This window comes from Asterias amurensis, chromosome 16 (assembly GCF_032118995.1).
Source record: "Asterias amurensis chromosome 16, ASM3211899v1".
Taxonomy (NCBI): domain Eukaryota; kingdom Metazoa; phylum Echinodermata; class Asteroidea; order Forcipulatida; family Asteriidae; genus Asterias; species Asterias amurensis.
The window spans coordinates 8,848,717-8,875,459 of NC_092663.1; the positions used below are offsets into that span (position 1 = coordinate 8,848,717).

Genomic DNA, 26,743 nt, shown 5'->3' on the forward strand with positions numbered 1-26,743 from the left:
AAGAAATATGCATAATTAAGGTTGATATCTTACATCTGTACACACTTATTTACGGCCAAATAAAAAGAATTCACAAGTAACAAATCTATTAATAAATATGTCACAACGAATGTCTTTTTTCCTGCTTAAATAATGCACTTTTAAACAATGTTTTAACAGTGATTCCAATAAAAAATAACACCACTTCTTATAGGAGTAAAAATTAACTTTTAAATTGCATAAGCTAAACGTAACAAAGGACAAAATTACCATTCCAATTCTTAAAGGACTAAATGTTTGATACCTATACATGATTTGTTTAAAGATTCCAATTTATATTTCAAATAGTGAAGGTAATAAAAAATACAGTCAATAAATCACATGATATGATTGACCAATCAGCAGTTAGTTTCATGTCACATGGTGAGCACTGTCCAAGTAAGGCAACTGTTGATCACCCAATAAGAGAACATCAGACATTTACTTAAATCTGATTGGTTAGTTAAATATATAAGGGGCAGCCATTTTGAATAATAAAAAATAATAATAATGCTAATAAATATTGCAGTAAGGTACAATAACCAGCACCATAGTTCAAAAGAGGAAGCAACATTTAAAATAAACCAAAATTTTTCAAATATATCAAAAATTGAAAATAAACAACAACAAATGTGAGCATGGCCACTGAAAATAAATTCTTTTAAGAATTGCATACTAAGATGTTTACTTCAGAATACTTAAAAACAAATCTGGAATCGTTTTGTAAAAAGTGAGCAAGACCTTTCAGAGGCAAGAATTTGAGAAACAAAACCTCACTTTAAAAAGCAACCATGACTCACTGGAAATGCAAAAGCGTAGTTTAAATGCGAAGTGTCATTTCAGTTCAAATTCTCCACAGAGTAAAACCACTATTTACAAATCAATGAGTTACGAAACATGATGATTCATCACACCCGAGGCCTACTGAAATGTGGCAGACCTTTTGGGACGCCATTAACAAATTAAAAACAGTTTCGGAATTCCAACACATCGGGGCCAAATTTCATAGCGGTGCTTCAGCAGAAACTATTGCTTGGCAATTTTCTGCTTAGCAGAAATTAGCAGGATACCAGTGAGAAACTGTATATGTGATTTGGTAGTTCGGCCAGCAACCTCATTCTGGTAAGCATAATTTTGTTGTGCTAAGCTAGTTTTTTTGTGCTTAAGCAGCTCTATGAAATTGGGCCAAGGGCTCAAATTAAAGGCTCTGCTTAAAACGGAATTCTGCGCCGATGTCAAATATTAGTATGTGCTTTACATGGCAAGAGCAGAATTCTGCAGTACATGGACCCAGTCTCTGAGACACATTTGGGCTCATAGTGATGTGAATTGCTTGTGGTAATGCACACATTCTCAGAACTATAGGAACACTGGAAACTTTCCATGTATGTTTTCTGTTTTGTTTTTGGGTTTTTTGCAACAATATGGGAAAACTTATTCGCTCAACCAAAATTTGCCTCCACAGGCACAGATAGAATGAAAAATTTGCTCCAAAATGGGTTTAAATTAAAATAACAATTTAAAAACATAATTAAAAAAATATTAGATACAAAAAATAATCTTGCAGAAGAAGCTGTTAAAAACAGACCATTCCTTAAACTTTTCTAATTATCTTGGCAGTACATGTATATGAAGAAGAACATAAGGAAACATTTTTACACCAATGACAGACCAATAACTTGAATTGTTTCTCAGACGGCCATATTGCATATATGTATGTGACAACTTTTTCACAAGATAAGTGTCACGTTAACAAAACACAGTGTTAAAAAAGTAGCCTTCGGCAATGTCCCATTTATACAGTTTAGGCTTGTCTGACAAAAAATTAATTCTAGATGATTTAATGATGAAATATGAGTCATCTCGTCTTGTAGCGCCCTCTATTGGTAAAGCAACATTTCTAGGTAGAACAAACTTATCGTTCTTCAAACATTTCAGTGTAAAACTATGTGCTATGTCTTTCCAATTTTGAATGAATAAAAACAGTTTCTCTAGGTGCTTAGGTTTGAAGCCAGCTTCGTCACTGGCCTTCCACAGGCCAATAGAGGGCGCTATGAATCAACGCATCATGATGTCATGTGAAGACTCAAACTGGGGCTATGGTTGGAGTGAATTGAACAATAAAACAATATAGCAATCTGTTTTCAAACCAACAAGAAAGTAACAATTTTGTTTCTTTTCAAAAAAAGTTTATAAATTCAAAATTAGCCCACCCAAGTAATTTGTTTGGAAGCTCAGAATTATGCCATTTAAACAATTATTTGATGGAAATTTACAAATTCAGCTGAATACATCCAAGTTTTATCAACGGATTCCTTTTGCAGGGAACCAATTGACACAGAAACCTTGTTAACCCCAAGCATTCTCACATCTAATTCTACCATAAAATCTTTACCATTGCTTTCATAAAATACAACTGCTACCATCCTTACACACCAACTATACAATATTGCATATTTATACACAACAAACTTTTTAAAAATTTGAATGTAAGTGAAAATTCCACGGTTTCTAACAATCCTTAAGCCATTTTAAAATTTTCTTGTAAAAAGAAAAAGGCACCAAATGGAAAAATAAATAAGTCAAAATTTTGTCCAAGCCTATAGTTTTGTCTTTCTTGTGATGCACAGAGTATGTAAACCTATCTAGGAGTCTCTGGGTCTAGAATGAAAGGGGGGGGGGGTTGATTTACAGGCCTACAAACAAGCTTTTTTAAAGAAATTTCCACAATCATCAAATCTTATCCCTATACATGTGAACCATTTCCCTGGGGGAAAAAAAACAAGAAATTGTAAAATGAGAAGTTGTGATTTTAATCAAATGTGAAAAATGCGTTTGGGAAAACGAATAGTTATAAATGTGAGTTTTACCCACAAATGATGTATGTAAAGCACTGTATACTCCGTACTTTCACGAGTCTGGTGCCAAACGAAATCCACACGCAACTTACCTGGATGAGATTTGAACCCACATCCTTAGTTTTGTCTTAAAAAGAACACATAATAATCTATCCAAACAAGTGTCCATGAACAGATTGTGGTCAAAAAGTTCTACATATCAATTAAACTGTTTTTTTTTTTTTTTTTTTTTTTTACAATCTTGTTAAAAGACACCTACACAAAGGTTTGTTTTTCACTATTCAATGTTTATAGATATATACACCATGCTTCTTTAAAACTGAATACTTAATAGACATTTTTTGCATTGCACTTTATACAGACAAATTTATCAAAACACACACTTTGTCGAATATTGGCTCCAATTTATACCGTTTCTAAGCTAACAGGTCTGCTAAGCACATAATTAGCTTGCTTAGAAGTAACAGGCTACCAGCCAAAGCACCAGGTAATTTGTGTATTGTTTGTGGCTGGTAACCGATGTTTTTATAAGTGATATGTTTTACTGAAAGGCACTGGATATATTTGGTAATTGTCGAAGACCAGTAAAATCATTTGGTGTATCCCAACATATGTATAAAATGAAAAATCTGTGCCTTAAAATAACAAGAAAAACAACACCCTTCTTACCCAAAGTTGTGTGCTTTCAGATGCCTGACAAACGCTTCAGGCTTGCAGTCTATCTCAGATTCAAATATTTTAGTGAGAAAAAAAAACTATGTTACTTTATAGTTCTCTAAATGCTCTCCAATGCTCATTACCAAGTAAGTTGTTAAATATATGTAAGATGCTAAATATATTTTGAGTAATTACCAAACATGTCCAGTGCCTTTAAAAGCAGACCTCAAAATCTCTGGCCAAAGTTGATGTCATTTCAACTCGAGGCATTTTCCAAATTCCGATTTAGGCTTTGTCTCCGGGCTGTGTTCGATGGACACGCCATACAAAATGTACACTGCTCCAAAACTTATGACAAAGTCCAAGCCATTACAGCGCCCAAGCCAAGGTTTGGGAAAATGCCCTGGTAGACCAAAATGAGGCTGGGGTAAAAATAGTATGGTTCCCCTTCCGGATAATGACAACCAGTATTCATTGCTACTAACAGATATTAGGAACTTGACAGTAGCACCGTGTTATAGGTCCAATCAAACAAATTATTCCTTTGATGATTGGTATTTTCAAGTAACCTTTTCGTTAAAAACTAACTTGAGTTTTCCTTTTGCTCATCAACTTTTATAAAGCACTCCGTTCTTTATGAATTTCGTCAAGAAATAAAGATAATATCTTTGAAATTGATGTTATGTTTCCTGTACATCTGTTTCACTGAAACTCTAGCGACATCCGAGAGTCGATTGGAACCGCTGATAACGTCCTTCATTTCCTACTTTTACCATCACACCAAGAATCTATCTCCGTTATCAGTCAAAGACTTTAATCTCGATCAGATCGCGATAGAAGAAGACTCTCTTCATCAGAAGCCCCTCTCTGATTTGATCGCGCCAAAATTCCCGACGCTAATTTTAAATGTTCAACATCCTTCTGAGGTGAAAAACATTTGTTTTGTTAAAAATTCCTTTTATTGTATTTTCCATTGTAAAAGGCGAAAAAGAAAATAAATCCCAAATGAAAATGCTGGATACAACAAGAAAGTTTGCTTAGTAGGTTTCATTGCTTACCAGTTAAATGACCATACAAAATGTACAAGTTTTTGGCAGGTATGATGTTTTTCATGCTTATCCCTAAGTCTTGGCTTAGGCATTAATGTGCCAAGTTTGCTTGGAATTTTTCCAGTTTTGTTTCTTCCCGTCAAGGAAACTCAAGTCATGACCCTCCAGAGTCGCCAAACTTGAGTTAGAGACAGTTTTGTGAACCGAACCTGATTTCATAAAACTGCTCAGTACCAAAAGTTCTTGTTTAGCACAAAAAGCTAACCAACAAAAAGGTTATGCTATTATGCATTGCCTTCAACTGGATCCCTGCTAAAAATTTTGCTAAGCAGAAGAATGCAGTAAGCATGTTTTACTGAACTTGTGCAAAAACCTGAAAGGCTCAAACATCAGCAATATCAGCATCATTGATATGAGTGACAGGACCTAGAGTTGTTATGGTTGTTGACGCGTTGCTAAGCAACGTGGTGGTCATCTCTGGAGGCGGAGGGATTGGTGGGATAGGGGGCGGTATAACGACCGGCTCTGGGGGTAGGTGTGTTGTGGACGCGATGCGTTGCATTTCTGGTGATAGATGATTCTGGATGCTCTGCAAGTAACTCTGTGAACAAGAACGAAACGAGGAAATGGTAAGCTTAATTTTAAGAACTCTATTTTAAACAAGCTCTCAGGCCAAGAGCCTGTCCAAATAATTCAAAACCTTCCACTCTACACCAACCAATCACCCAAATATTTACACCTTAAAGTTCCCAAGCCTCTCCCCCTCCCCCCGCCCCCCCCCCCGCCCTCAACCAATCAACAAAATAAACGAAAAAAGAACAAGATGCTTCCTTTTAGATATCCCCCCCCCCCCCCGCCCCCGACCTTTACTGTATCTTCCTCTCAAAAATTAAGAATGGAATTAATTCCAATTTCCTCAAGTTAGTTCAAAACATATCTCTTAATCCACAGAGGATATGGCGTCAATTAGAAACAATTTACTGAGAGTAAAGAACTCATTAGTCAAGCAAAAACTCATCATGACTTTGACAATCTGTAAAAGTCATCAATTTGTTTTTGGTAAAAAAATGGCCCCTAAACCAGCATACATTTGTGTACAACTAGATTGCGCTTTACGCTGTATCGCATGCTTATTCATCTTAGTTTCATTGGCACTTCGCGCACCACGCAGTGAAGACCGGGTCCTCGCACAATTATTCCCTAATTCAAAACCAGAGTGGATGATATTGGATGGTCAGACAGTAGTAGGGTTGACTGTGTACTGCGTAGATGCATTCACCACAATATCATACTGCAAGTCAGCGAACGATTTCCCTTGTAGAGCAGAGCAAAATGCAACACAAAATGTACTAGTTGCTACTCAAACGTCACAATTTGTTACTCGATACTCGCACGAGTGTGCACAATGGTTAACTAAAGGTTGACCATTTTGACTCGAACCCAGGCTGGTCGACCATTGGTTGACTACTGTGGTCGACCATTTGGAACCAGCCTCGAGCCCATGGTTTCTTCACTGGTCCCAACAGCATGTTCCATTCTAACATGTGTTAAGCGCAGAGGGGAACCAGTGACACTTTAGTGAAAAGGTGGAAGGTTGACTAGACTAGTCGTTTGGGTGAGTACGTCACAACGCATGTGCGTTGCTAGTCTGTGGTCGACCACTGGTGGACTAAATGTGCGCACTCGAACTTGCTCATAGTTTATCTACAATTCAAAACCATAGTGGATGATAATTCAAAACCAAAGTGGATGATATTGAATGCTTGATTTAAATAAAGTTGGCCAGCAGGAACAGGTTACCAGCTAGCCATGTGGTTTACTAAATCATGACAAGTCACCTGTTATAATATTTTGTTTACCCAATATCATGGCTCTGCTTAGCGCAAATTCTGTTCTTATACTGCAATTGAAATTGGTAAGCAATGCAATGAAATAGGTTGCTGATGTATGCTTAAAAAACAATAATAATATTTCACCATCTGTCTACATAATTTTTGCGTGGCGAAATAATTGATGGTTCGTTCCAGATTCTCTTCTTGACAAAGATATCCCATGATCTATTGTCCACAACCATTGATTTCCTGTTAAGGAAATGTTTGAGACAGGAATAATCCTAACAGACGACTTGCCTGGCTGCAACCTTTACAGTACCTCTAATTCTTGCATCTATATCTTCATTACTTACATGATTCCTTTTTATAATCAACTGCACATGCTTAAGAGGGAGGGGGAGGGGGGGGGGCAGGGCCTCCACGGATAAATTCAGTTTTTGTGGTGCACTTATTTTCATCCAGTGGGTCTGTTTCCCTTGTAATGTTATCTGAAATAAAGGTATTACTATAGTGGCTTCTTATACATTGGGCTCATATCTGGCACTCAGAATGCTCAAGCGCTTCAACATTCAGTACTTTCCTGCAAGGTACGTGGGACTACATGTACGTTTGCATTATGAGAACTACTCCTTTTAGTTGTACATAGCTTCATGCAATGGTTCAAAAGGTGCTGTGGCATGATATTCACTCGATCAAACAAGGAACACCGGGGCGAACCCCTTCTCTTTTCAATAAGTGCACTGGTTTCTTTTACGTGCATTACACAACACATGGGACCAACGGCTTTACGTCCCATCCGAAGGACGAAGCAATGGTTAAGTGTCTTGTTTAAAGTCACCTGAAAATAATAAAAAAATTCTTCAAACATTAGAGTATATGTTTCTATAAAGTCACCTGGAAATAATAAAAAAATTCTTCAAACATTCTTCTGAACAATAAAATAATTTTTTGAGTAATTGTTTTTAGCGATTTATATGTTTAAAAAAATTAATAAAGTTGTGTGGGGGTGACTCCGCCTACCCCTTTTGTGATGTCAATCGAGGCAGACTTTGCCTCGATCGAACATCGAACACACGTACGTGCAAGTACATTCAAGTCCTAGTCGTGAGTTTGTACGTTTCATTGCACTGCATGAGATTCATCGCGCCTCGATTGACGTCACGAACAGCGCCCTCTCGGGTCGGGCTTATTTTCAAATTTGTGTGTAACATGGAAACAAATTTGTTTAAACCTTAGTTAATTGTTTATTTATATTCCACTCATCGAAATACATATTTTAGTGACAAAAGCTTTATTTTGACAACATACCACTTCCAGGTGACTTAAAGGACACAGGTGTCATGACTGGGACTCGAGCCCACACTCTGCTGATTATAGAGGCACCAGAGCTTGAGTCCGGTGCTCTTAACCGCTCTGCCACGACACCCAAACAAAACAAAACAAACTTCAAATCCAGCCCTGTTTTTTGAAACCAGATTAATTATTCAAAATTCCGTTTTGATCAACAGAACTGATATCGGAATGAACAACAATCAGAAAAGTGTCCCCAAAACATAAATATTTCCTCGTCTCCGTAAATGTTTGCAGTGGATTTAATAAAAGTGTGTTTAGTTTTTGCCTCAAGTGTAAAAATACTAATAATGCTGACGATATTTACACATCGGGTGAAAGCCTGCAGGCTTTTTCAAAAATCACATGTGCTTGTGTGAACCATTGTGAGTCATCCCACCCAGAGATAAAGATCAAATATGTTCAAGTGTCACACCTTCCAGTACTGTTTTTTTTGTCTATCTCTCTATTTTTTAGGTGGATGACAAAAAATGAAATCAAAGACTTATTCCGGCTGGCTGGGTTTGGGGAAGGTAAAAGCGAAGTAATTATTGGGAGTTTATTTTCATGATTAGTTGTGGAGTGATGGGTTTATGGGAGCAATGTACTATTTTTCTATACACTGGAAACCAAATTAGCAGATGCATCAGACAATTTGCCACTGGACTGTGGTGAGTTTCTCTGTCATTTTAAAACAATTCTTTTTAAGACATTGCCTTCACAACTTCACAAGATCAGACGGCAACTTCAAGATGAGGGCTACACTTCACTGATTTGTGCTGTCAACCCAAATTAACTGTCACCTACTCCTTTTTTATATTTTATTTTTTTATTTGTTTATGCAAGTCGCCTGACACACAAGTCCTGAAGGCCACTTCAAGGTGTGGGCTACAATTATTTTTTCCAGAGGCCATTGCCACCTACTCCTAGTGCTGAAACATGGTTACCCCTTTCACAGTCCATACGAAAGTAGGCTTGGGTATCTTCAATTCAAAGCCTAGCTGGTAGAGCAGAAAGCACTACCTCTCCAATTTTACGTAGCAAGTGTCAAGACCAGGATTCAAACCCACACCATGCTGATCAAACACCAGTGCTTGAATCCGGTGCTCTTAACCGCTCGGCCGTGACACTGGGGCTGAATCAGGGTTACCCCTTGACGGTCTGCATGGGTATCATCCACTAGGAGCCTGGCTGGTACAGGATCATGTAATACATGCACCTTCAAAATTTGTTATGAAACAATTATGGAAAGGACCTTGCTCAAGGGCACAAGTGTCATGACTTGGAATGGAACCCGCACTCTGTTGCTGACAACACCATAGCTTGGGTCTGGTGAACTAGACTGCTCCTTATAATGTACACAAAATGGCTATGCCTAGAACACTTATTGTAAGGACACCTGACTATTTTCTTCCAAGCCTCATTTTGGGTACATTTAGGGGATTAAGAATGATAAAAAGTATCTCAGAATGTTGCAAAATTTCTGATTGAACTTTCACAATAAACTTGAAAACATTGTCTGTTGTTTTTTGCATAGCTAGTCAAGCGGAGTACCAGCTGTTTATCAAGATACAAGCTGGTACACCAGTAACCAGCTGCTTAACGGCCAAGCTAATTGGATGCAGTTGCCTGCTAACCGATACCCTGTGTTATAAAATAACCCGCCCTCTCTCTAAGGGAACTGGTTGATGGACAGACAGACCAACAATCCGACAGCCGGAAGTCCAGACCGAATCTGATGATTGTCGGGTCTTTTTCTTGTCTTTCTCAAAAAGGTGGCAGGAAAGTTTTTGTTCTTGAGATTACGGGGCGCTGGAAGGGCCTTTGGAAAGTTCATCTGTTGTAGCGTCTATGGATTTATGGGGACAATCAAACCTGGCTTATTAATAAAACGAGGGTGACTACAAAGCAGATTAGAAGTAAGATATGGAGGTACAGAAACGTGGGGAGGGGGGTTGGGGGAAACAGGTTGTCTGGCGTGGAACAAATTATGGCTTGTGTAGCCCCTACTACAAGTGTTTGCGTTAACATCACCTGCATGTAGCTGATGACACATTTTGACTGTTTGCATAAACTGCAAGTGTGATAAATAAAATGTGGATTGTGGATTATATAAGGCCCCCTAAAAAATCCTTTCAAGGTTTTCCAGCTTTGAAATGATTAAGGAGGGACATGCAGAGCCAAGTTTGGCAGTAATTAGCCCCAGGGACTATGAGGCACTGAATCCTAGCTTTGCTAAATGCATCATGGTGCACCAGGTCGTATTAGATACTGGTTTGAGTAGGGGCTGGAATCCTGGGCTGCCCAGATGGGAGGCTTGTGTCCTTGAGTGTCCTTTTCTGTCAATAGTGGTTCACTGGCCAAATGCTAAATGTTAAAGGCACTGGACACCTTTGGTAATTGTCAAAGACCAGGGGCCTTATTCATGAAGCCCTCGTAAATCGGTCACTTACATGGCTCTAAGTAAGACGTTAGTAAGACTTTAGTAAGCCCTTACGTGTTATTCACGAAGCATTCGTATCTCTTTACTACCGCGTTACTTACTAAACCTCTCGTAACGCCTTCTTAAACGGGAATGCGCTTGAGCTGAACAGTCATGGATTTGTTATGTAATTCACTGGAGTGTGATCTCATTGTCCAGAACTAGTATTTATACAGTGAATGGACTGGCTACGGTCATTTAGAAGATATTTGTCACCCTGCAAACATGGAGAGCCAGACTAAAGCAAGGAGGAAGACCGTTGTCCCGCAACGCGAGGAGGAGGCAAAGGGGAATCATTGGAAGGCGAAGTTTCTCGCCTGCTGAGATAGTGAAGTTAGTTGACCTTATTGCATTGAATTGGTAGGTGCTTAATAACAAATTTTCAGATGTTGTAACGCTGAAGAGAAAGGCCGACACCTGGGCAAATCGCGGAGAATCAACTGTGTTGGAAAAGTCCTCAGAACTACCGAAGTGGTTCATCACAAATGGGATGACATTCAGAGATTTCACAAGCTTTCACACGACGCAAACATGCAATGAGAGTACAAAATGTAGTTGGTTACCCCTAAACTAAAAATATAAAATAAATAAACGAAGTAAATAAACGAAGTAAATGAAGTAAATACTACAAAGCAACTCGTTCGCACCTTTGTAACCTCCCGACTTGGCATGGGAAACTCTCTCCTCTATGGACTGCATAATAATCAAATTTACCGCTTGTCTCGCCTTCAAAATATTGCCGTCAGAATTGTAACCCGGTCCAACACTAGAGTCACATCACACCTATCCTACAAGATCTACATTGGCTACCCATTAAGGATAGAATCATCTTCAAGATCCTTGTGTATGTCTATCGCTCATATCAAAAGGCACTTTATCACCATATCTCTCAGAAGGACTCCAACCCCATACTTCAAACCGCCAGTCTATATGCGATCTAATAACAAACATCTTTTAAGGAAACCCCTGGCCAAAACATCATAGGGTGAAAGATCAATTACTTCTGCTGCTCCTTCATTATGGAACGTCTTGCCGGATCATGTTAAACTTTCTCTATCAATAGCTTTGTTCAAAACTTCCCTCAAGCCTCATCTAATGATGAGGACTTCATAACTTTTTCCCGTTTCTTGTGTCACTGCGCCATGAGCATATTTAGATGGATACCCGCGCATTATAAATGCCCATTATTATTATTACTATTAACTAAATAAATAAACATAATTATTTTTTTTAATGATGAAATAAAATAACAAAATCACGAAAAGTTTACTAAAAAGTGAGAAAAAATAGGTAAGTAAATTCTCAAAAATGTTGAGAAAGTTTGAGAAAATGTCGCAAGGATTGTAGAACATATTAAAAGTTGTTATTGACCTAAAGCTCAATTCGCCCGAAAATGTTGGCCAGGAATGTTGAAAAAGGGCTTAAGAAAACGCTACGAAGCCGAAAACACCCCACGTAGCACTAGTAAGGACTTACGCACTCGATTGAAGTTACGAGTGCTTTGTGAATATGACGCAACTCGCTAAGAATGAACTAGTAACACGTAAGTGCTTACTAAGGCCTAAGAAGGCTTAATGAATAAGGCCCTAGTCTTCTCACTTGATGTATCTCAACATTGAACTCAACTTGTAGTCGAAGTTCCGAGAGAATAATGGAAGAAAAAACACCCTTGTCGCACAAGTTGTGTGCTTTCAAACGCTTGAACTCGAGACCTAGGCTGAGGTCTCGAATTCAATTCAAATATTTTAGTGGAAAACTACTTCTTTCTTGAAAACTACGTTACTTCAGAGGGAGCAGTTTCTCACAATGTTTTATACTACCAACAGCTCTCCATTACTTGTTACCAAGTAAGTTTTTATGCTAACAATTATTTTGAGTAATTACCAACAGTGTCCACTGCCTTTAGATAGCCTGAGAACCAGTCAAAACTCGAAGTGGTTCGGGTGGCTAGTTCAGTGTTGAACAGAATCCCTATTTAATATGAACTACACATGGACTAGTGACAAACCTGACGGACCAGTGAAATGACTGGACCTGCTGTTGTCACTCAAACAGTTAAGGGAAAACCCTGCAAGAAGTCAGTTATCGTTTTCCTGCTTCACATCGACACTTCCTTAGCGTCTAGGGACAAATGACTAGAGGGGGTAAGGAGGGGGGGGGGGGGGGGGACGACACCGACCAAATGAGATTGGTTATCTGCTAAGCAACAATAGAACCATGGGCCAGTTTCATAGAGTTCCTTAAGGTCCAAACATGGTTAAACACAGCTTATCAGCCAAAACTTCACAGGAAACACGGGCCGATTTCAAAAACGGGCTAAGCTCCGAAGTTAAAAGAGCTTATCGGCCAAAATTTCATGAATGTCCCATCCCATACACGTACATATACATGTAGAGCTGTTATCGGAGTTATAGGAAGGTCTACACACAGAGTCATTATAAACAGAATACCAGGCAAAACTTCAGGGCTTCATCACATCATGATCACATGCACAACTTACACGGTTGAACCTGTGTTACCAGCCAAAATGTTAAGAATGTATTGCATAGCTGGTTCCAATACATGTAGAGAGTTACATGCACATGTACAGTGATGTATTGTTAAAGCACTATAATACTGCTTAAAAAATCTCCGCTTAGCAACAATGAGTAGGACACCAGTCACAAATTTAACATATGACATGGTACTTTAGCTGGTAACCTTATTCTGGTTAGCATAACTTTGTTTTGCTTAGCTTATTATTGTGCTTAAGCAGCTCTGTATTAAATTGGGCTCTGATCGTTACTGTTGCTAGGCGATGCCATTGCTACATGTACGTACTCGAAACTCAGACAATTTGTTGTGTCGGGAAGTGAGATTGGCTCTGAACTAAAAAAGCTGTGAGGTAGGAACGAGGAGGAACGAAGGTGGGAAATGTAGGTCGCCTGGTGAGAGGGTTAACTCCTGATATAAACCAAGGGCCTACTCCTACAAGTCTCTACCTAGTCAGTCTCAATCGCACCTACAGCATCGCGCCTAGCATTAAAGGCACTGGACTCTATTAAAGGAACACGTTGCCTTGGATCGGACGAGTTGGTCTTTACAAAGCGTTTGTAACCCGTTTTTTTATAGAATGCACATGGTCTGACAGATGTTGTAAAACTAGAATATAATTATCCACACACATTTGCCTCGAAATTGCATGTTTTTCCTTTTACTTTGCGAACTAACACGGTCGGCCATTTATGGGAGTCAAAATTTTGACTCCCATAAATGGCCGACAGTGTTTGTCGACGAATAAAAGGAAAACCACGCAATTTCGAGTGACACTTGTGTGGATCATTATATTCTACTTTTAAAATATCTTTCTAATCATTTGCATTTTATAACGAACAGTTACAAACGCTTTTGAAAGACCAACTCGTCCGATCCAAGGCAACGTGTTCCTTTAATTACTCAAACAATAAATTGTTAGCATAAAAACTTACTTGGTAACGAGCAATGAAGAGCTGTTGATAATATACAAAAGTGAGAGAAACAGCTTCTCACAATGTTTTATACCATCAACCTCTCCCCATTACTCATTACCAAGTAAAGTTTTATGCTAATAATTATTTTGAGTCATTACCAATAGTGTCCACTGCCTTTAAATGTTTTTTTCCTTTTCAAAATGACTAACCATTCCAAGTGAAGTCCCTAATTGCAGATAAATGCTGACAGGATTTGCGGGAAATAGCAGTCATCTATTTCCTACAGAAGTGACTACACAGCCCAATTAAGTGCCATTTGCCCCATGTGGCAAGAGAGCTAAAATACTGGCTAGTTGACGTAGTCAAGTTCAAACTGTTAAGTGTGTTGTGCTACATTAATGTATTCCAAATTGCAAAATACTCCTTGTCGCAAATCACGTTCACTGAAAGAGGGGGCTATTCTGTTTCAAATAAACCAATGGGGGTGGAGATAGGTACTCAGGCCTGCAGGTATTATATTTCCATTACTTAAGATGCTATGTCAGATTTTTGCCCCCAAACATTGAAAAATAGATTTTTTTTGAGTGAATGGTATTTCAAAGAGTATCACCCGCTCTAACGAAAAAAAGTTTAACTTTTACTTTTAATGGTCAGGAACCATGACAATAATTTAAAACGCTTCTTATAAAACACATAAGAATTGGTCACGTGATATATTGTCGGGATCCCGACAAAAACTAATTTTGAGCACTTTATTTCACTGCTACTAATGATTGGCGGAGTTTTTTTAGCAATGGCTCAAATGAAAGCTTGTAACTTTCTCGACCCCCATCAAAACACCTATTGAATTTTAAATTTTTGGAATTTTTGGGTCAAATCGGCCAAAAATCTGACATAGCATCTTTACTGAACAGTCCCTTTTCTGTAAAATGACCTTTAATTCCTCATAGTCAACCCTCCTACTGTCTGACCAATCAATATCATCAATGGTTTTGCATGATAACTAAACTATGCCAGCCTGCAATACAATTTGGTGAATATACATGCATAGTACACAGCCAACCCTCTGACTGTTCGGTCAACTATATATCATTTAAACACTAGACATCATACCAGGACAAAACAAAATAGCAAACAATTTTCTTACCACTGCAACGACATCCCCATTGCACCTCCGTACCCGGTAAAGATTTTGATATTTTTGTAGTCGTACTTCGTCCCGATCTTTAGGGGGCTTCCTCTTTTTGAGCTTGTGTAGCTCTACATGCTGAGATTTGATCTTTTTATGACCTAGGAAACACAACATGGAACAAAGATGTTATTTTAAATCTTAACTTAGATATAAAATAGAAGCCACTGCTGCCCAATATTGTGGTCAAACTCGTTGGAGGTAACTAGGGTTTTCTAGATTTGAAACTAGTGTTGGTGGTTAACTCTTTGAAGGTAACTAGGGTTTACTAGAATTGAAACTAGTGTCAGTGGTTAAAAACCCTTTGGAGGTAACTAGGGTTTTACTAGATTTTAAACTACATGTAGTGTCTGTGGTTAAACTCTTTGGAGGTAACTAGGGTTTACTAGATTTTTAACTAGCGTCTGTGGTTAAACTCTTTGGAGGTAACTATGGTTTACTAGATTTTAAACTAGTGTCCGTGGTTAAACTCTTTGGATGTAACAAGGGTTTACTAGATTTGAAACTGGTGCCTGTGGTCGAACTCATTTGAGGTAACTAGGGTTTGACCAAGAGCAGGTCATTTACCCTAAACAGAAAAAGTATACATGTAAGTGGAAATAATACAATGTTTTTGATTGTGGTTGAACCTTCTAGAGGTAAAACTAGAATTTACCAGGTTTTCCAGCGTTAAAAGGTTCAAATTTAACAAAGTACAATGTACCAAATATACTGCCCTACATGTACCGCCTTGTGGTTGACCCTGGTACCGCATGTATGGTTGATCAACTTTCACATGAGAATTTGAACAGACTACAATGTTGGTAATTGAATCCTTTGGCGGTAACTAGGGATAACCGGCGCTGAGTCTGACTATATTAAACCGCTTACCATCTTTATGGTTGAACCCCCTGGATGTAACTTTATACTGAATGATAATCCCTAGTGTAGTAATGACCGGCCACGTTCCCAGAATCAGCCAGCTGTACCAGCACAGTTCCTGTGATTCCTTCACAAGGAACCGATCGTAGACATACTGCACCATCCGGAACAACTCCAGGAAATAGTCCGCGCACGTTGTGACGATAGCGCCCCCTATGACGCTCGTAGCCAGAATGAATAGATGCCGCTGCCACTTCATCGTGAGCAGTCCGCAGACGGTGCCAATCCCGAACGTTATCGATAGCGGGATCCAGATGATGTCCGGGTGGTAGAAGCGCTCGATGGCGATCAGGATGGCTGCCGAGATGAAGATGCCCATTTGGAAGCCCGACATGAAGAGACCAAAGAGGGTGAAGAGCATAGTGGCCAGGCCGCACGCCACACCCGCACCGATGGAGATGCCCACATTAGCCCCAATAGAGAGGGAGCTTTCTTCTATACAGACGAGGAAGATGATCATGGAAGCTAAGATGAAACCAACGAGGAACATGATGGCTTTGAAGCATCTATAACCTGTAACGAGAGAGAAGAAAAAGAAGAAGAAGAAGAAGAATTTTAACTATTAGGTGTCAGGATTTTTTTCTCATTTTGTTTCTGGTCTTGTAAAAGAAATTCCGCTCCAGCAAACATTTTGAGTTACTAGCCTTCTCAGAAACTTCTTGAGGAAAACTGTTGCAACGAAATTGCAAAATGTCTTCGTTCATATGGATAATAATACAAAAACATGCAGTACTTCTTTAAACAACTCTTTTAAGAAAAAACACAAATTTTTTTGGCAATTTCTTGTCTGTCTTTCATTTCAAACCGACTCTCATTTATCACCTCAAGATTTGATAAATTATGACATTTCTAAAATAATCAAAACAAAGATCCTATGCGAGGCTTAGGCCGCTAAAGGAAGGAATTTTGTAAACACAGGTTTCAACGGTCGGCGGATTGAAGATGCTTATTTTGATAAAGAAGATTTAAACACTCCTACCAGACTGAAACTATTACGCCCCGTGACAAATTCAGCAAGAATTCCAGCACAAACCACAAAGATCTTCCAGAATTTATAAAAGGTGTCCGGCTGGGAACCAAGGGTTATTCGCTAAGCGCGTAAAAGAAATTGTTTTGCAGTTTGCTCTCCTCAAATTTCGTAAGGATATTTTTTTCCAAGGATTCAACAAATGTTGATTTTGGACTGTCTGGGGACTTCCGGCAATGCAAATGTCAAGTTCGAGTCATTAATGGTGACGAACAAGTTACGTCAGTTCGCTGGTACCTACGTACCAAGCAACATAAATATTATTAAAGGGATTTCGGGTAAAGACTTTTATCTTGGTATGGACATCTTGTTTTTATCTACCATTGAAACTAATGAAATGGAAGTGAGGCTGTAAAAAACAAAATAGCATGGTACCTTTGCATGTATTTAAGCTGGGATGTGTTCAATTAAAGGCAGTGGACACTATTGGTAATTGTCAAAGACCAGTCTTCTTACTTGGTGTATCTCAACATATGCATAAAATAACAAACCTGTGAAAATTTGAGCTCAATCAGTCATCAAAGTTGGGAGATAATAATGAAAGAAAAAACACCCTTGTCACACAGAGTTGTGCGCTGTCAGATGCTTGATTTCGAGACCGCAAATTCTAAATCTGAGGTCTCGAAATCAAATTCGTGGAAAATTACTTCTTTCTCGAAAACTACGTCACTTCAGAGGGAGCCGTTTCTCACAATGTTTTATACCATCAACCTCTCCCCATTACTCGTTACCAAGAAAGGTTTTGTGCTAATAATTATTTTTAGTAGTTACCAATAGTGTCCACTGCCTTTAAACATTTGAAGTCCCTAAAAGGTCCCTGAAAGGTTGGGAAGAACAGTTGGTTGTTTGAGCTGGTTTATGAGTTGACATTTTGGAGGCAACACCTGTACCTGGTATAATCTGTCCAAGGTGATCTACTGATGATGGGCGAGGGGGAGGTGATGACAGAGTCATTCAAAAGTCCAGGTGGAGTGGGTAAGACTTGATGATGGACGAAAAAGTCTTAACAAGGTCTACAATAAATGTGAGGGGGCTTTATAACACCGGAACATGCCTTCTAAGTGCTGCCCCTGAGTCCCAGATACCTCAGAATATCCAGGTTACGCACATAAGTTTGAAATTCAGAAATGTAGTCCAAATAACAAATGAGGTGGTCCATTGGAAAACTTCCATTGAAATATTATTGCCTGAAATGCAATTAATTTTCATCTTGCAGAGAGCAAAACCCCATGATTGAAAACAGCGAGTGGACCTTTTTCGCCTACACTTTTTTTCTCTCGACTTGAAGTCCAATTGAGCTTAAACTTTCACAGATTTGTTATTTCATTTAACATCAAGTGCTGTCCGTGTCTATTTTGTTTCTATTATGAGAAGAATTTCAAATAAAAGGATCTACATGTGAGTTAAAAAACAGCACAAATATTGAATGTATTCCGTTCGAGCATTATTGCAGAATATAAGCCACTCGCTGAAGTTAGAATTGTCCATTTTTTGGCATTGTGAAATGGAACGGTCTAGATTTCACCTCGTTATTATATATTCTGCGACAATGCACCCATATGCATCCAATATTTGTATTTATTATCTCTGACCCCTAAATTGTACATTTTGGAATAATTTTACTTTGAAGTGTTCTTTAAAAGTGGTTTGAGACGATCATTCTTACACAAAATCTTGTACTGTCACTTTAACAAAGTGACTAATGGTGACTGGTGTAGAATCGTGCACAGTCTGAGAGTACACCTGATCTGTATTGTTCATGGCATAAATAACCAGATTGGCAACTCTGAGAAAAACCGCAAACCCCTTAGAGTGGGGGGGAGGGTACCGTACCCCAACCCCCCTAATAGTGGTTTGTGTAGGAGGGGTGAATCACTAGACAACATAAGGTACTATGACTGGAGTACCAGAGGGGGTTCAAATTGGGGGTATGACCCCAGTCCTCATATGGGTTTTGAGGTTTGTTTATGACTGGTGAATCGGTGGAGCTAATATGGGTACCATGGGGGAGGGGTAGTAGTATGACTCAAGGGTCAAATAAAGGTTCTTAAAAGCAAGATTTTGACTTTTTGGGGTCGGCTTTGGGGTAAAATCTTTCCAACCAAGAGTGTAAGAAGTTTAGTTCAGCACCATGCAACCTAGGCCCAATTTCATAGCACTGCTTAGCAGCCGATTTTGTGCTTACTTTGCAATTTCTATTTCATAGCGCTGCTAACCGTAAGCACACGAAAAGGCATGCTAACCATCCTGCGCTAACTGCACGAAAATACATGACGTCACAATGCAAATCCACGGTAAACTCGCACAATGGCCGCCCAATTTTTCTGCTAACCTGTGAATTACGCTAAGGCTTAAGCAAATTTTTCTGCTACAGTGAGCACGCAAATTTGCTTACCGTTAAGCAGTGCTATGAAATTGGGCCCTGGCTTGATCATGGGGGAAAAATCCACAAAACTGCAGGAATTGTAGCTCAAAATCTTTACTGGACCAGGACTTTGTTTCCAAGATTTGAATCAAAATGAGAGCACAGTTTTACTATCTCAAATGTTTTATTTAATAACAAACTCAAGATAAGATTTATCACCAGACTCCTGTTTAATGGGCGATACTCCTGCAGGCCGAATTGACAGATATTTTTGAGTCTCCAACTAAATATTTGAACATCATCCTTTTAAAAGACAAAGATGTTAAATTGGAAAAAGACAAGACCACTGGACTTGTCCTGTCTTGAGTTTACTGGCCCGACATTAAATCAGTTATCCAGTTTCAAATTCGAGCTCTGATGCAAGGTGGAGGCCAAGCAGGAGCCAGAGTCAAAGTTACAGGTTTGAAAAAATGCCCTTGAACAGTTTCATCAAAGATGGTAGTCTTGGTGCAAGACGTTCTTGTTAAGTGGATAAAACATCTATGGTAATACCAAAAGGCCCTACTTTAATGTCATGCACATAAACTCAACTCTATACACGACGCGACTATTCCACCGATAGAGGGTATTTCTGTAAGTCGCGATCCCGTTTGAGTGTGGTGTGTTGGGGTGATCTGGGAGTTTTTCAACAGCGCCTGCTATCGTTCGATAGTAATGTGCGGGCCAGGAGAACTGGAGCTGGGGATCGCGATAGTTGAGTGATAGTGAAATAACAACGTCTTGCAACACGACTACAAAGATGGAAGTGTGCCAGATAAAATACTTGAGAGAGTGTGATACCAATAAAATCTAAAGATGGCGATGATGGACGAAGACAAAAGTACAAACAAGAAGAGAAGAACATCTGTTCCTCAGATGCTGATGCCAGCAACAGAGGACAGTGTCCTGAAAGTTGGCCCCAAGATGTGGCACTCAGCGAAGAGGATTCGTGACAAACATCAGGATGCAGGAATGAGATGGAGGCCGGACTTGGCGCTGGGGCAAGGTTGGGATGCGGCGCTGAGGAAGTAGAGATGGGATGAACTTTCCATTACTTGGTCTTTGCTCGTTATGGTCAAAGGTCATACAGGGTGAATGGACTTTAGCGGACTAGCTTCAGCCCTCTGACTGGTGGGGCTCAAGACGCGGCACTGGGTTGATGAGTTTTCTCTATGGGGGAAATAATGATCAAATCAAAGTCAAAGGCCAAACAAGGATGGACTTAAACAGACTCACCACAGCTACCAGACTTCTGGGGCCAAGATGCAACGCTGGGATGATGAGTTTCTTTTGGGGAAACCATGGAGGTTGGGAAACAATGATCGAATCAAAGCTAGGCATTGCACAATAATGTCAAAGGCCATATGAGGATGGACTTTACCTGACTTGCCCAAGCCCTCCGACTGAGATAAGAACAAGATATGGTGCTGGGAAAATAGTAGGGTGTCTATGTGGACAAATTATCCGATCATAGTTTGACCTTAAGGACATGAGGATGGTAAAGGCCACTGTAGACTTGCCTTATGCTAAGAGGAAAACATTAGTGCCCTGGTCATTGGGCCAACAACATTCCTTTGACGTTTCTCAGCTCCCTGGGTAGTATACAGTCTGGGCTGCCTTGGCACTGCTCAACCTCTACCCTCAGAGGTATTTATTTATACCCCTGGGTGAAGAGAAGCAATTATACATTTGTAGTAAAACATCTTGCTCAAGGGCACAAGTGTCATAACCGGGATTTGAACCCAAACTCTGATGACGTAACTGCCAGAAACTGAATCTGATGCTCTAAACCGCTCGGCCATGACACCCAACAAATGTGCAAGAACGGCATGAGGATGTTTGTAGGGCAAAAGATCCTAGGAATGAAAAAGTTACAAAAAGCAAACTTGAAAGTTCTCTGAGTAACTCTTTGAAGAAATTAAATTTGAAACCTTTGCAATGTTTTAAAAACACCATGAGGATTGAGCGCACCTTGGCAAAACTTGGCCCAATTTAAAAAATGACATCTTGAGAAAAGCAAGTAGAGAGATAAGATTTTGTTGCCTTCAAAATAAGACAAAAGTGTAAACAGAGGTCGAGATTGGACATGTTTTATTCACATGAAATGGGAAAAAATCCACAAAATACCCAAAATTTACCTCAGAAAACAATTTTGAAAGAGTAAAGGCCGGTTCATACTTCATGCGAATGCGATGCGAATTTGACATGAATTTGACTTCACAACCCTGTTTTCGCTGCGATATTCGCAAGAGAGTTGAGCACAACTCAACTGCTGCGAACTATTCTTTGCAAATTTGTGACATCGACATTCGCTTTGCATTCGCATTCGCAGGAAGTATGAACAGGGCTTTAGGTTTTTTTGTCAAGAAAGGCCAAATTAAGTAAAAAGTCCTGTTCAGCCTAAACTCTTCCTGAATGTCCTGAAATCAAACATCAATACAAGGTGTCAAAATAGATCCTTATCTTGGATTCCTCCTGAAGCTGAATCAAAACCAACAACTCATCACTCTCATCAAGTTGTCTTCAACTTCCTTTCCTTCACACACTCCTTACTTATCGTCTTGCCTCAGACCTCGCGGGTTCGCAACCGAGCTCCTCGACCCTTAGTTGGTGGTCGTTCTCACCAGTGGCGTTCACTCAATTAAGCGGCCCGGGGTTGACAGGATGTTCACGAAGTGGCTGGATTAATAAGGGTTCCATCCTCAATCAACGCCTCAATTTCTGAGCCCATCAAGAAATGGAGAGAATGGGAAGGGAAAAGTGGCTGCAATCTAAGCTGAGCATGCTCCACATCCTTATGGCTTTAAAGACACTAATTTGTTAAGCTGCAGATTTTGTTTTTCACTGATTGCACTCATGAGGGGGTTATTTTTGTATATTTGTGAGTTTTCTAGCACTGTCATTTGCTGTCCAAGGCCTTTGGCCGAGAGCCAGAGTTCAAATTTGTGTTGAATCCTCCCCCCCCCCTACTTCTCGCCCAAATTTTTTGGACCGCTAAAATCAAATTCTGCTTCTTCTTTTTTAATTGGTTGGGGTTTATTTTCAATTATTTAGTTGATAAGCAAGAGGCCTGGCTATTGTTTCTCCTGTTCTTGGCTTAGATGCTCATGTGAAAAGATTCCCAGCAACTTTAAGACTTTCCGATGGGAGTGATGCAGATGACCTCCCCCCCCCCCCCCCACTTCAAAAGATGAAATTACAGGCCTATTTGGAGAAGAGTTTGACGCACCCAACTAATCAGGCAAAAAAGCATGACAAGACATTTCACTATAGAAGAACCGTCTTCCCCAATTAGTGATAACAACTTAAAGGTCTAGGGTCCACATCTTGGGTTGAACACGCATCTTCTGACCAGGATTTGATCCTACACTGTATACAGTGCATATCTCCTTTTGCGTTGTACTTTCGGTGACCCAAAAGCCATGAAGAAAACTGACAACCTGTCTACATCTAAAACTGTACAGCATTTCTCTGAAGAATTATAGACTATTACTACCCCCCTCCGTCCTATCTGAAGAAACGTGACACACTATTCTCAGTAAAAATGACACAGCATTACATCACGATTCCCCTCCCACCAGACCCCAACCAAGCTAACAAACCCCGACTTCAACCCCAACACCCTTACTCCACCAAACTGATCAGATTGAACTTCATGATGTACTTTTCTTAGTACCATGATGGGTGACCTTTCTTCTCCCATGGTACCCCCACCGCTCTGGGAATGCTCACTGCAGATTCCGTGCCGATTTCACGGCAAGTGAACAATGCCATCACATTTAATTGGAAAACAGATTGAACTTTCTTCTGTGACTACTACCTCTAGCCGAGAGAGTGTCACATCATGGAGGTATGGTCACATCTACTGATGACGTTCATCATGTGCTCTCATACTCAGTGATTATTCACGTTAAGACTCTACAAGAACAACCTGTGAAATGTTCTGCTCGGCTGGCCTCAATTATCAAACAAATTGTTTCAAAGAAGCATTGGGTGTACTTTAATGTACATGTACATCGCAATCAAGGTACGCTACATGTACTTCAACCTTGCGAGGGCAAGGTTGTTTTTTTTTTGGCAAAGGCTACCAACCCATCAGGAAAATTAGTAGTCTCTACTTGAACATTTCAAGAGAGTAGGTAATGACCAGGGGCAATTATCAGGGGCAATGACCAGGGGCATGCAGGTGAATTGTTTCAACTGCCTGCATGCTCTTTGAATCCTGTTTAGGGCAAAGAATTTTTTTTGTTTTCTTGGCAAAAGGCCTGCGAGGGAAATTAGTCAAATCTATAAAAACAGTTCAATAGGCACCAAGGAAATGACTAGGTAGGGGCATGTAGGCAAATTATTTCGATAGCAGCGGCAGGGCTTGAGTTTTACACTGGACAGCCTGAGGCCAGTCTATTTAGCATTGAGCTAGTTAACTTACAACTGTAACGTGGTCTTGTGATGTTGATTTTGATCACGCCTGTAATTATTGTCTGTTCCAGAACAAGCCAACATAATGGAAACCCAAAGAGGTACAAATACAGGTAGGAGCAGAATGGTTTTTTTTTCAGCACACAGAAGAGTGCCTATAATAAGCCCCTTTCACATCACAAGGGCAATTTAGCAATGGTCCCTTGCATAATTGTAACATGGTTGTACAATTTTACAATTTTCCGTGTGTGAAAAGAAGGACAACCATTTTGTCTACTGTTCAAGTTCTCTTGCTAAATCTTGTCACACATTGGTACATTTTACAACCATGCTAAAATTAAACAAGGGACCCCAGATAAAATCGCTGCCGTGTGGATAGCACTTAAGACACCATTACACCAAGGTAAATAGCATGCTAATTTGCAGACAATTTTGCTAGCAAATGAGTGATGCATCAACATTGGGGCAATCACTAATGCTACATGTAGTTATAACTTCTGAGAACCATTCAAAATTCTGTCCAGCTGGCAATTTTATTGCTTCCAGAAACTAGTACATAAACCACCGACTGCATGCATTGATTGTTCAAAATTACAGCGTTGAAAGAAAACTGTAAAAGGCGGAGGTGTCATACCAAAATGACAGATTTGTAAGAAAACAAGTAACACATTTAAGGTACAACACAACAATAATGACAGTGTTGAAAGAAAACCATAAAGACATGAGGTGCCAACACAAAAAGAGTGTTGAAAGAACCCTGTCAAACATATGGACCAGTGGGAAGGATGGCAGACTATTGAAATTGCAAACTAACTGATTCAGGGGTGAGAGTCATTACTAACGAAAAAGTCTGAAACTTGGATACAAATTCCAAAGTATGTTGAAATGATGGCATTTCTACCGTTTGGTAACCCCTGCGGTAATAGGTTTCGAGGAGCTTTTGGAAAAAGTATCCAAAGCACTAGAGAAGTAGACCAATGAGCAGGATTTCTTTATTTTTAGGGGAAAAATATTATCTGATTTTCTACACCAGGCCGACATACAAAGTCTGAATTCAGCCAAAAGTCTGAACAATCTCATCCCTGCTGATTCCGCTGGACAGTCAGTGAAAAAAGTTACAAACCCTACACATAACTTAAAAGGTGGTTTTGAGATATGCACCAGAGTTTAGCTAATTTATAGACTGTAGATGAGGCACCAGTCAAAACAAAATGCACTTATTGTGTATATTAAGTTAAAGGTGATACTACAGTGGGTAGCCAACAAGGTTACCTAATGCTAAGCCACTGTAAAATTAGCAGTAGCTGTGGCTAAGGTTGTCCAAGAGTTTTGATGCCTGTTAGTGTTAAACAGCATTAAAAGGGGGCGGGGGGGGGGGTTCCAGCTGTAGCCGCTACAGCCCCTACAGTAGGGGGTTTCCTGAATTGTTTATTAGCCGGCCGGACAAGTCAATTGGGGTGGTCCCTAAAAATTTGTTCACTGGCCCATGTAATAATGCAAATAGCAAAAATGAACATTCCCCCCCCCCCAAAAAAAAAAAAAAACAAACAAACGCCAAACAACAATTAACATTGAAGTGACAACAAAAAATTGTTTTGGGGCGATCTTATCTCCTTATTTCTATCCTTGATAATTTAGTACTCTTTTCATAAAATATCAGGACAACTGTCAAACCATTTTATAAACTTAAATATAATCTCACACGCCTCTGTTTTCACTCGCATTTGGCGACCGCTAAATTAGAATCCTGTTCAGCCGAAGCCGCCAAAGCCATAGCTGCTAAAGCCATAGCCACAATAGCTGTAGCCCCTAATTCGTAAACAGCCTACGCAGTATTCCCGGTCCATGTATCATTGCTTTAAAACATCAATACCGAATATGACTAAACACAGTCCAGCTATGTCTGGCACCCAGAGACCATGATCCCAATTTGAATAGTAAACACCTCCAGTGAAATGACCCTGAGCTGAAACAAATCCCTGTGGTTTGCAGCTTCCACACTGACCACGTCGCTAAGAATTTCAAAAATGTAACAAGAGTACAGGGGTAGGAATGGACGAGTAGAAGTTGTCCGCCAGATGGCTTGAAAAACTTGGGGGGGGGGGAGGAACTCTCATTGAATTATACTCTGTAGTCATAGTTATTTGGTTAACTTTTGTTATTCCAGGCATGTGCAATTGGCTTATTTTCCTTGCTGTTTTCTTTTGTTATTCCTGTATTTTGTACTGTTCTCTTTGTTATGCCAAATAAATAAATAATAATAAAAATATGCATACATTTTGTTAGAGCAACTTGAAAACCGTTAATCGATGGGATAACTATTATCTGGTAATGAATTCAAGGATACCTCATAGTGAACTTAATCACTGTAGCTCACAAGCCTGAGGAAACCTGTAAACAAGGGTGCTTGCCATCCCCTTCAGGGGACCCCTCTGCTGCAGCCTCCCAGTACAGGTTGAATCATAAAATAAGGTGCCATCCCTGGCTATACAGCAGAACATGTTGAAAGATTTCTAGTTGGCACACCAAATGAAGATATTGAGAAATTAAGAAGACTTCCAACAAAATAGCTCAGTTGCTAGAGCGCTTGGAACATTACTCTGGAGGTTGCACATTCAAATCCAACATTAGCAACTTTTTTTTTATTTTTCTAAAAAATAATAATAACTGTTTTAAGCCTTCTAGGGTTACGTGAGTAAAGCACTGTACACGTATAGGCCTACTCAGTTCTTGGGGGACAACAAAAACAAAGGCTAGTCGCAGGGAAGATTGGAACCCCCAATCCCCTCAATCTATAAGAGATGTGTTAACCACTAAACCACTGTGAATATGTACCCTGTGCCCTGAAGCCAGTTCAAATCCTGTAATTAGCAGCTGGTAACCCCAAAAAATTTAAATAGTGTCCAAATTAACGGGCAATCAGTGAAAATATCCGGAGTAATTACAGGTCTGCTTTTCCTAAACCGAAGAGACAAGAAATTGTTAATGGGTCCCTGCCAAGATTGTAATTAAAACATCATTAACGGTATTATCCACCTGCTGGTACATAGACGGATATTTACCCGATGTCACCCCCTACAACATCCATTATCTTGCTATTTTGAGAGAC

At 39.6% G+C, this 26,743-nt stretch overlaps 1 protein-coding gene across 2 annotated transcripts in view; it reads right to left on the reverse strand.

Moving 5' to 3' along the window:
• Positions 1-12: 12 nt before the first annotated feature.
• The window catches only part of LOC139949290 (transmembrane protein 198-like), a 61,883-nt gene continuing 35,152 nt past the window's right edge, over positions 13-26,743 (reverse strand). For both annotated transcript variants that reach the window (XM_071947697.1, XM_071947698.1), the window contains exons 3-5: positions 15,734-16,297; positions 14,822-14,964; positions 13-5,183 (exon numbers count right to left, since the gene is read on the reverse strand). In XM_071947697.1, coding sequence (XP_071803798.1) covers positions 4,965-5,183; positions 14,822-14,964; positions 15,734-16,297 — 926 coding nt within the window. In that variant the 3' untranslated portion in view covers positions 13-4,964. The remainder of the gene's footprint in view (positions 5,184-14,821; positions 14,965-15,733; positions 16,298-26,743) is intronic.